Source organism: Acanthochromis polyacanthus, chromosome 20 (assembly GCF_021347895.1).
Source record: "Acanthochromis polyacanthus isolate Apoly-LR-REF ecotype Palm Island chromosome 20, KAUST_Apoly_ChrSc, whole genome shotgun sequence".
In the NCBI taxonomy this organism is placed as follows: Eukaryota; Metazoa; Chordata; class Actinopteri; family Pomacentridae; genus Acanthochromis; species Acanthochromis polyacanthus.
Genome location: NC_067132.1, coordinates 16638933 through 16651042, shown reverse-complemented (window position 1 = coordinate 16651042; position 12110 = coordinate 16638933). Strand labels below are relative to the sequence as shown.

The 12110-nt window shown below is 41.9% G+C and overlaps 1 protein-coding gene across 4 annotated transcripts in view; it reads left to right on the top strand.

Annotated features, from left to right (window-relative positions):
* The window catches only part of pola1 (polymerase (DNA directed), alpha 1), a 61829-nt gene that overhangs the window by 42727 nt on the left and 6992 nt on the right, over window positions 1–12110 (top strand). For 3 of the 4 annotated variants that reach the window (XM_022189978.2, XM_051940424.1, XM_022189977.2), the window contains exons 35-36: window positions 650–766; window positions 7944–8040. In XM_022189978.2, coding sequence (XP_022045670.2) covers window positions 650–766; window positions 7944–8040 — 214 coding nt within the window. The other variant, XM_051940425.1, reaches the window with a different exon arrangement.

The following is a 12110-nucleotide window of genomic DNA, read 5'->3' as shown; positions in this document are numbered from 1 at the left end:
AGATATAAATCTATGTTCTCTTCCCTCTTTCTTTCCTGTCTCGTGCAGTTGTTTTTATTTTACAAACCCTCCTTTTTCCTCCCTCTGAGTACTTTTCTTGTCAGATTGTTGTGCAGAATTAGAGCAGCTAAATGGAAGCAACAATTTTCAGTGAAATTTCCTCATTACCAGAAACTGTTTCTAAAGCTTCTGGAGACGACAAAAGTTTTTTTTTTTTCTTTTCTTTATATTGTCATTTTTTAAGAACACATTTATCGACAAAATCCGTGTCGACATGAACACATTTTATAAATGACTAATCACATATGGCAGTAAGGGCTGCTTTGAATTTGTTTTTCTGATGCAATCCTTTCTATGTTCATCAGTGTGATAGAAATGCACCTTGTACATTTGTATTTTTGTCATATTTACTTATCAATAAAAAGCCATAGTTTGCATTGATTTTGAAGGAGTGTTTGAGCTGCAGAAATTTCCAGTTTTAGTAATGCTTTAAAAATCATAGAATGAAAATTAAGAGATGGGTCTGTTTGACAGAGCGTAAATAAAAACTTGTTTTCTGACTTTTTGTTGTTGTTGTTTAACTGTCTCTTAATGCACTGATTGTTCTGGAAGTTTTTGGATTTCACATTTTGTGTTTGACTTGTCACAGGGCTGGTTGGTGTGCGAGGACCAGGCCTGTCAGAACAGGACCAGACGTTTGCCCATCGCCTTCTCCAGACATGGACCCATCTGCCCTGCTTGCACCAGAGCAACACTTAGACCAGAGGTAACGCACCCAGTCCTGCAAACGTCAGAATTAACACCAACACACACATGACCATGCATTTCCCTGCTGGGTTAAAACGATGACAGAAACACAAAACTGCCACATCACACACACATCCAGCGGACCGAGATTGAGCTGAATCCACACAGCAGCACAGATCGTTGTATTCCGTGAGTCTTTTCCAGGTGATGGTGCTATGGAGCTGCCGTCTCACCTCTCATGTGTACATCCGCGCTCATTAGTGTCACATTTCACCATATAGACACTCTGATAAAGCCGATCTTCTCTGTCTACAACGTTCTGTGTGTATGTGTGACCGTGTCCGTGCGCACACCTGCCTGCCTCCATGTGTTCGAAAGGCCCTAAGAGCTGGATGGTAGTTTAGCCATTAAAAGCATCTGTCTGTCTAGCTGTGGTAGCCGCCTTATGAACACTTTGTTAGTTTGACCACTGGATTTAAAAGAAACACTCTCCCTATCAATTTGAGCATGACGGTTCAATCTTCGTTTTGTCCTCTCTTTCTCTGTCCCATTCTTACTATTCCTGTCTCAACCCTTGCCTTAACTCTCTCCTGTCAATTTTTTATCTTGCGTGTGCTGCTCCTATCTGTCCCCCCCTTGGCTGCTTTGCTGTGTCTGGCTCTGTGGCGACAGGTTGTAAACCAGAAGGCCAATTTTTGCTGTCACTGTAGCCACTTAGGCAGCCATTGCTGTGCCTGAGGGCCGTGGCACTTTAAACTGCAGGCTGAATAAAACATTTAACTCTCTGTGCTCGCTCATGCTTCCTTTCTCTACCCTAAAAACTCTAGCCTGTCTTCATTTTACCTCACTGTTTGACTCACCACTGTTTGATTACATGGTCTTTTTGTGATTGATTGATTGCGATGATGACAAAATATGTAAGCAGTAAAGTTTCCAAGTTGTTTTGCGTAAAGATGTAAAATGGCGTAAGAATACTCAATGAAAACGCTTTTTTTTTTCTTGTTTGGAGGGTCTTTTTCAACTAGTAACAAGTGCTGTGGTCAGAGTTAGTGCTCTCTGTAAGGCACGAGGAGTAAAACATTCAGGTGCCTTGGTAGTGTGAAAATAAATATATTACAAAGTTGGTATGTTTCATTCAGTATAACCAGATTTGTTGTTACTACTTCCCCAGTTTCTCAGTTTGTGTTTTATTTTTTCTAAAGCTGTTGTGCTTCCAAAAATGGATCAATGTTAAATATTTACTGCACTGTGGACAAATATAAACAGGAGTTATAGTAAATTCAGAAATGTCCTGCTTATGTCTACTCTGCTCGACTGGGAAGGTTGTTAAGTTTACTGAGGTACCCTTAAAGGGCAACTTGCAGATCGCCTAATAAATTAATATGCAGGAAAATAAACCAGAGCTAAGATTTAAAAAGCAAAAACATGGTTGTGTGTATTTAGTTCAAAAAGCACAACTTGATTGTGGTGTCACTCAGGGCAGAATGGACAAGATAGGTCAGGTTTAACAATAGGAAATATGTATCTTAACAGTCGTTTTGACACTGAAGAGGTCAGAAATTTGAATTTATACAGGTATGAAAAACCACAGAATTTTTTTATGATTATGTCAGTTGTTGCAGAGAACAGAAACGGGTAAAGATTTGGAGGAATAACAGCTATCAGTGACAAATTAATTTGTGCTGTAAGGAGAACTTGTGAATTGCAGGACTGGTGTCTCAGCAAGTGACAAGACGTATAAAGGTAACTCGTGTTGTTTACTGTCACATATCAGGACATAACACAACTATAGTTTGCTATTGGGACATTAGAACGTAACAGAAGCTGGGTTCAGTCGTATCTTGTGCTGTCTAACAAATCAGCATTACGTTTTGTGGTGCAATATGAGGAGAGAAAGAGGCGCTATAGAGCCGACTGATTTAGAAGTCTGCAAACACTATAAAAGAAGACTTATAGTGGTAGGTTGCGTTTTTGTCGAGCCGATTGTGAAGCTGAAGCAGCTGTGGCCACCATAGGAACCATAACAGATATCAGTCTTACATGGTCCTGGGTTAGACATCCCATCTGGAGCTCCATCGTGTCTCCATGAATGTAATCCTCCTGCCTAAAAGGAGTTCTGTTCAGCGTCCTGTCTCTACACCTGAACAAATCACATCCAGGCACGGAAGCTAGGACAAATGTGGTCTCCATGTCCTGGCATGCTGGACCCTGCACCAACGGCTGAATTTACTATGATGAAAAACAGTAAAACACAAGATGAAACTACCAAAAAAACTACTACTGCACAATGGAGATGGCAGGCTTGACTCTTACATGACAGATTTGGTGAAAAATTCTACGTCAAAGTTGCTTTTTAGAAGGTTAAACAAGTTCATAGAGGAGGGAACATGAGAAACCTTTGAATACATTAAATTATATCACTTAAACAACCTGCGAGGGAAATGTTTTATCAGGACTGTGATGGAGCAGTCTGACCGTTTGGTTGAATCATTCCTGTCTTCAGTATAATGTTCACTTGCTCTTTAGCACAGAGTGACAACATGCTGACAGAGTGATGATCAGATAAACAAACAGGTGTTAATACATGTGAACAAAATGTAGGAATCCATAGACTAGAAATCAGTTGGTTTATGCATTACAGTGTTTCTATCTTTTTGAAGCAAATGTTGCTTCTCTGACAATTAGTTGCACCTCGATACTAAAGTGTGTAATGTGTCAGAACAAACCTGGCTTAAGACTTATGTGTTTGTGTGGAATTAAATCCAATCTGGTATGTTTGTGGGTTCTAGCTATAAAATGGGGATTTCTACTCCTGTTTAATATATCAGCTTCAGGTTCTAAAGAACAATAAACAGAATCATTTATTTGTATTTTTTTTAATAGCAAGTGCATCCTTTAACAAAATTAGTATAGAAGTGAAACATTAGATGTGAAAATAAAAAAGCAAATGTTCCTTTTCGACAATGTATTAATTCTGCTTCAACACTTTGTATTTTAACTGCTTTAGTGAAGTTCTGAATTCATTACTTTGACACACTGCAAGTTCTTGAAATACTTCGTTAGCAGAAAAGGCTGCCATCTATCAATGCAGCAAGTGTCTGCCCTGCTGAAGTGCCCTTAAGCAAGACATTTAAACCCTCATTATTGCACCTGACCTTGCTTTCAGATGATTTTATTTTTCCAGGAATAGTGATTCATAGTGGGCTAACACTGACTTTCAGTATTAGGTAACACTGAAGCCAGCCAGTGCGTGGAGATTAATAGCCCAGCAGCTTACATATTTAATTGCCGCTAATTATGCAGCGATCTCAATAGGCCATTCATGGCTGTTTGAGCTGCTGGTAGATAGACGACTCAGATAAGCAGAGAGGAAGATGAGGACTCCAGTGGTTTCCACTCACAGGTTGTCTTTTTTTGATTTTTTTAAATTAGATTGTGGTTTGACTCCTCTGTCAGATTTCTGTGCACCCAGCCAGGCTCCCAGGCTGCTGGATTACTCTGGCTCCATTCCCTTCATGCTTTCTATCTGCCAGTATCATCATAGATTATCTAGATAATATCAGCAGCAGCCAGAAAGACAATCAGAGATTCATCTTTGTGTATGCCGCACTAAAAGCACTTGTTTGTGCCAGAGCTTCTGCAAAGGAGCATCTTGTTTGTGACTCTACGTTCCCTTCTCTCTGTTGCATCATGGTACATTTACCATCGCTGTGGGGGCTGCCTCTCCTCGCTTCTCCTTCCTCCATCCATCTCTCTCCCTTTTTTTTCCTCCCTCCCTCCGTCTCTCTCTCTGGACACAGATTCAGAGCGTGATCTGATCTCCATGTAATGGGAGAGTAATAGGCACTCTGCCTTGATTGGTTGGTAATTTGGGGGAGTTATGCACAGGTGCAATTTGTAATATTTTCAGTAAATTAAATTTCTTTCTCTTCCTCTCTCCCTCACTCTTCATCTCTCCCTCTCTCCTCTCCATCCCTCCCTCCCTCGAGAGTGCTTAGCTCAAATAGGCTATTTTTCCTCACCATGTCTCCAATCTCTGTCCTGACTTTCCTTTTTTCTCCCCTTTTTATTTAATGCTTTCTTCCCTGCGCCTTTCTTTTCATATTCTTTCTTTCCCTTCCCTCCTTAGCTCTTCCACTCATTCTCTCTTCTCTTGGCTCGCTCTTTCTCTCCTCCTCTCACCCTCCCTTTCTGTCTCTCTCTTTTTCTCCCCTCGTTTTATTGATGTACGCTCAGGCGCCCATTAGAGCTCCCTTTTTCCCTCTAGTGGAAATTGCAGCATGTTAATTTTCACACAAATTACGGCAATAGCAGGTATCTCTATTTGATACATTATAGCGGGAGCAATCAGAGATAATTGAGTGCCTTTCAGAGGGAGACGGCTGCATTCACTGCCGGCTCAAAGCTGCCCCATTATCGCCTAATCGCTCTTTAAACACTGAATTTTGCCGAACAAAAATTCTTGTCATAATTTTGCTTAAGTGTATTTGGAAATCACAGTCCTTTGAGCGAGGATAATTGAAATCAAATCCCTTTCACTGGAGCTGACATTTCTACATTTCCCCCCAATTGAAATTAATTTCAAAAATTGAGCATGAATATCTTCAAATAGCAGGCAATTATGCCTTTCAATGGGGAGAAATTACCGGTGCTGAATCGTTGGAGGCTTGCGGGCGAGAGCACCAGTTAAATGCCTTTGTTTCCCGCCGTGTTTGCCTAGTAAAGATTTACATATATTGACTCATTATGGTGTCTTGTGAAGCTGATCGGCGTGACTACCACAACCGGCAATAACGCTCATCGCATCTAAAAAGCTCAAGAGTTTTAAAGCCTTGTGGCCTCACAGCTGAGGGAAAATGTATGTTTGTTTCTCTCCATCTCCCTCCCTTTTCTCACTCCCTCTCTCTTTCTGCAGCTGCAGTTGTGCGAGGGCTCGGATATTGTGGCTTTAGTATTTACGACGCATGTTTGCAGCAAAGCCGGAGAAGAGTATGGAGAAAAGTGTGCAACGCCGAGGCCTCTTCTGTGTCACCTGTGTGTTTTAAAGCATGTCCATGTCAAGCCAGTTAGCAGCTTTTTCAGCGCAACTCGACTGCGTTTCTGTTTTTGTTTGGCCCGCTGCTGACTGTCCTCACACAGAGAAATTGTCTGACTGACTACCTTTTCATTAACTGCTTCACTGGTGTACTCGAGCAACAGTATAGTGCTCAAAAGTTCTTTGGAGGTCGGATGCGTGTGTGTCTTTGTGCATGTGCCTGTCACCTAAAGGATGGAGACGGGTGTTTTTAAGACTGAGGAAGTCTTGAGTGCTTGTTTTATTGTGTGAGCCATTATAGACTGTTGCTCTGTGATTTGGTTCAATTTGTGTGATTTAGCCTCCTTTTCTTATTTCTTACTTTTCCCTTTATTCTATACATCCTGTCTCCACTCTGTCTTCTATTCTGTCGCGCTCGTACACACACTTCACGCTTCCTTTTGGCATAACTGTGTTTGGCGTGTGTACGTGGGCCAGCGTGAGTGCATATACATATGTGTGTGTGTGTCTGTGTGTGTATGGGGGGGTAGTCAGTCAGGGATGAGGGAGGCAAAGGAGCAAAGGGGTACGTGGTGGGGGCTGGGGGGTCCAACACTCCCGGGAGAGAGGCAATTTCACAGCTGGTTTGCTCCTTAGGCAGTCAGGCTGAAAATGCTGCAGATTTGTGGAGCAAATTGAAATGGTGTCAGTGCAGGAACAAAGCGCCGAGCTGAATGACGAGGTAGGTGTGTGTGTGTGTGTGTGTGTGCGTGTGTGTGTGAGGGAGAGAGTGAGGTGGGGTTGAGGGGTGCTAAATTCAATAACAATCCTGTAACATTTTAGCCACGCCTTTCTGACACCTGTCAATCAATCAGTACGCAGCGACCAGCCCGCCCACAATCAGCATTATATTGTTTGAACGTGAGCATCGTGTGCCTCTGTGATGTGTGTGCGTTTTTATTTTTCAAGAGGACGAAGCGGTGTGTAGTGTTTGTACCGACCGAGCTTGTTCAACCTTGGCAACCGTAACCGAGGCTCCATTATGGGATGTGCATGGTTTGGTTGTTGACTAGGCAGTGCATCAACGGTCAACAGCTGTGCGTGCCATGTGGGCAGCCATAGAAAGCCATTAAACACGCACACACTCACTTTCACACATCACATAGTTTGCATTTAGCTGCATTAGATACTCTCGCCACTTGATTATGCCACAGCAGTAAAAACTGAAATTACAATTACGCACATTGCCGATTGGCAGGTATAATGGGCACACAAGCTCACTTCACACACACACACACAGATACTGACACGCAGGAATTGTCAGGGGATTCTTCCTGGTGGTAATAATAAAGCACTCGGCGCACACCTGATGGCAGTGTGGGGTCGGGGCTTAGCGTGCCCTCTGCAGCGTAGCAGGGAAATGACGAGCCAATAACTGCAATTAAACATGCAGTATAATGGCTAATCAAATTGACAGCCTCGGCTGTTCGCATGCCTCTCTCACAATGGCTTATCACAACAAACTATTATGAGGGAGGGTATTTCAGGCCTGATCCCCTCTTTTCTCTCTCTCTCTCTCTCTCTCCCTCACTGTCTCTGATTCTCTCACTTCTTTCTGCATCTTTACCCTTTTCTCTCTCTTTTTTGCTCTTCTTCTCGTCTTCCCTCCCACCACTCTGTCTCGCTCATCCTCTCCGTCTCTTTCCCCCTCTCTCCCTCTGGCAGGCTGTCGTGTGGCTCCACTTAATTGCAGTGGAGATTAACAAAGCAAGCAAATTTGTTTTCTTGCTTTACCGTGTCACACAGAGGAAGGGAGATGTTTTCGGGGAGGTATAGTCATTGGAGCGGGGCGCACCCTCATAGTCACGTTCAATCAGGCTGTTTCTCAAACCGGGTTTATTATTCTGTTGTGGATGTTATTTTTGTCCTGTCATGATCTTGACTCCTCTCTCAACAAATTGAAATAATGGTGATTAATCACTTATCGAGGCAAACGGGAAATAAAACGGAGGATTGTTAGTGAGTCGGCTGTATATATCTAACCCAAAAATTAGCCACAAAGCTTCCAATCCACCATCGCTCAGCAGCGCTTTTACCGAGAGTCATAAAACTGAGTGGCAGCTTTTGTTTATCTCATGTTTTTGCTGAAGTAACTCTATTTGTGTGCTTATTCTATTTGCAGTACTCGGAAAAGGCCCTTTACAGCCAGCTCTGCTTTTACAAGTTCATCTTTGACTGGGACTACGCAACTGCTAAAGTACTACAACCTGATGAGAGAAGTAAGACTACACATACACAACATTCATGTTTTTTCATACTAGAAGGGTGTTGTACATACATTTTCACAGCTCTTGTACTGTCAGATGCATTTTGTGTCGTGTTTGTTGTTCAGCAAGGTGCTGCTTTTGTAACTTTGATCATATTTTCTCCGACTGTGTTTGCTACTCCTCTGCTATACTGCCTTCGGAGCTGAAATCAAGTTAGTCGAAGCACCGAACTTTGAATTTCAATGTCCTAACGAGGCTTTCTCACAAATACACATACAACATAGCATTAGCAATCAATGTCTCAACATAAACCTTTTACCCAGGCTGCACTTAAAATATTCACCAATGATGTGTCGCGCACGCAAGCACAAGCAAACGCACAAGTAGCGAGCATGGGCATTGGTTATGGGGAGGGGGTTAAGGACATTCAGCTCCTCGAGTCGACAGCCCTAATTTAGGAGACGGATTCAATCACACACACATACAGAATGCAAAACGCTCCAATCACTGGAAGAAAGAAGGAAAGAGCCCTCCATCGCTCTCCCTCTACCCCTACCCTCACTGTCCATCTCTACCGCTTTCTCTCCCTTGCTCTCTCTCTCCTTTCTCTCTCTCTCTCTCCCTCTCTTGGACAGGCACTCGTTTGGCTGTGTTGATTGAAAACAGGTTTTAGATTTGGGGAAATGATAGGGGGAGTAATGGGCGCGCTGACGAAAGGATAGCCCTTCTCCTATAATGGGACATGGAGCGTATATTTCCCCCCTTGGACTCAAATAGACGCTACTCCAGCGATCTGGGCGCACTCAGTAGGCGTCAGCGACAAGGCCTCTTTACCCATAGTTCTCCCTGATTGATGTCACTTGATTAGAAAGGGCCGCTGGGCCGAGTGATTTATTTATTTGATTAAATATTTATGTATGTATGTTATTTATGTATGTACGCCTGAATGTTGCGAGTATGTGCGCTCGGACCTGAGTGAGGCAGCAAAAGAGTGAGATAGAAGAGTTAAATATAACGTGTAATCAACAGATGACCACTCAGAAGATGGAGCGAGCTGAAATACAGGGATTGGACCATTGTAGGGGTGGTGGGGGGTGCACTAACATGATTATAGCCTCCATTTTTGCTTTCTTTTATTTCTGTCTTCGCCCAGATGCAAGAAATCATCGCCAATCAATTCTCGACTCTCCTCCTTTCTTTATGTTCCCGCGCTTTGCGATGTTTGTGATCTGTGCGCGTTCTCTTCCTGAGTTTCAGTGTGATTTTTGTGTCTCACAATACAATACGTCCTTTACATCGTGGTAAAGTGTTGGAATTGTGTTGCTTACAATTTACTGTACACATAAAAGACGCGCTGTTCGGTAAACACGTGGAATCATTGTGGTGCAGTTTAACATCCCAACTTGTGATGCCTAAGATGTGTTCCACAGACCAGAAATGACAGAGGAAAAGAAAATAGGCTAAAAAAGTGACATTTCACATGTGATGCCTGTTTAAACGGCCCATCTCACAGGGTTTCTTTGCAGCATTAAAATAAATGGAATTTGAATATAGTCATTTACACACCCGGAAAGATGCGTCTGCGTCCAGACTACAGCCCCTAATCTTTCTCTAAATATAAAATTCAGAGTTTCTAAAAATAACTTGGTCTTACAAGCAGTGATTTTGATGGCATTTGGAGAAGGCAGCCGAAATGTTGACCACTGTGAGAGAGCGCGTGGGCAAAAGCGATTCAAGAAGTATGGTGTTGGACTGAACGCACACTCTGACACAGAACTGTATGAATGTTATAGCCTGTAAAATAGTTCTCGCCCAAATGCCTTTTAACTTTACCAAATCCAGATATCTCTGATCAAATTTTACTTTTGCCGTGATGAAGTTACTACAAAAACAAACCACCTTAAGGAAAACATGCTTACCACATTCATTCATTGTCGTTGGTCTCTGGCACTGTGCTGTAAAACTGGCATGGGACCGGGTGCCACTTTAGGTTTAAAATTAGATGATAATGTGTCCATGTAAAATAGTCTTATGGATTTTTTTTAACTGTTGTGCACAAGAATGTGACTTTTGATGCATTTATATAACCATTAGGAACCCTACATTTATAGTAGGTACACCTACATTAACAGTAAGAACGTTTGTTTCGCTGTGGTTCATTGAAGTGTGAACTCCATAATGCACATGACAGGACTACTTTAAAAGAAACACAGCAATGAATGGGGTATCAGTGTTTTCATATCATTATCGTAAACATTTGTTTGTTCTAATTTGTAGATTCATTTGACAACAGTTGCGCTGCATGTGCATGAAGAGTTTGAAAAATATGTGCATTTGACTTTTTTTTAACTTCGAAAGTTGTTCTTGGACTTTGATATAATTACCAGACTTCAGATTTAAACGGTAAGTATATAGTGCATTTTCTATTATTTGGTTCTTTCAGATGAAGTTGAGGATTCCTATGTAAAAAGAAATAGGTTAGATGTTCTTGTCTCTATTGCAATATTCACCACAGCTGACATTCATGTGTGTTTTAGCTTCCAGCTTGCTAGGCTGTTTGTAGAATCTTACACCATCAAAGTATCTCGATTATCATCTTTAATAGGATTTTATTTGTAAATATCTGAACATGTTCAGTTATCATCAGCACTTGTTTGTATCAGATAAATCAATTTCCATTTAGTTTCTTTAAATCTGCCCCCCCCCCCCCCCCCGCCCCCCCCAAGTGTTTCTCTCCTAACCTAAAGACACATTTCAAACACATTTTACCTGCTTTAAGCCCTGAATATGAGTGCAGGTAGCAGCGATTCTCTTTGTGGTTTCTCTTCTTGCTCACTGTTTTATAATTTCACCCTGAAAATGATGACATGCATTCACTTAGTCCGGGTTGGTGTTAATCGATTTTTATGAGGTACAATACCATGAGCCACAGTATGCTGGCAACCTTTAACAAAATAAAAGCACATATAGTCAAAATAGTTTAAACACGTAAAAACGAGATTTTTAAACCATTTACTTGCATAATAAGAATCTAGATCTTTGTACTCTAATGTTAGATTTCTGAAAAATCTACCCAGAAGTCAGGCTATAAAGTATGGAATGTTAAAATGGATAATGTGTGTAGGAACCCAGCTGTCATGTGCTGACCTTGTATCCAATACCACCTCTATTCATCTTAGTACCACATTAGAGATCCACTTTGAGGAGAGATGAGGCCGAAACAGGAAGTCTGCGTGATCATTCACCTGCACTGTTTGTCCTGACAAGACTTCATCCAGATATCTGCAGACAGCTGGTTAGCTAATAATCCAAACACTGTTCAGATAACTTTCACAGCATTCAGTTGTGGGTTTCCCTCTGTCATTCTGTAGCCACTACCATATATACATACTGAAACCTTTTAGAGTTATATCATGCACCAGCACAAGAGCTCATTACAAGTGTCAGAAATTTTGCAAACATTTCATATCAGGTTTATAATTACTCTCTTTCTGCGTTTAGGGTAAACAGTGTGTTGCAGCTGCAGTGGAGGGAATTCAGTAGGTAAAGCTGTAGAGGGAGGTGCACTGAGTGTGCATTTGTGGTCTAGTTTCCTCTAGAAAGAGTGTCTTCATGGACTGTAATGGGTCAAAGATCAGGGGGCAAACAGGTTAGAAGGCTGTACCGGGACTGGATGATGTGTAGACACCGACCTGTTTACCTGTTGCTCCACTCTGTCATACCTCCAGATGGAAGTACGGTGCTCTTTTTTTATTTCCTTTCCCTTTGGACCGTTTGGTTCCTAAACACTTCCATGCTTTGTCCCCAAAATCTGTTGTGCTGTCATTGATGTTCAGCACAGACCAGCCCTCTGTAGAGCCACTTTGACCTCCTCAAGAACTTAAATTGTTACATTGGCACTTCCTTGCTTCCTTTTAATAGTCTCGTACTTGTGTTTGTGGCATATGTATTCATAAAATTACCATTACTCAATGCAGTTCAATGTTTGATTAGGGATGCTCTGCTCCACCATGTCTGTATCAGGGCTAATACTGACCTTACACGATGGTTTGGATAAGGGTATTTAGATATTAAATGCACTT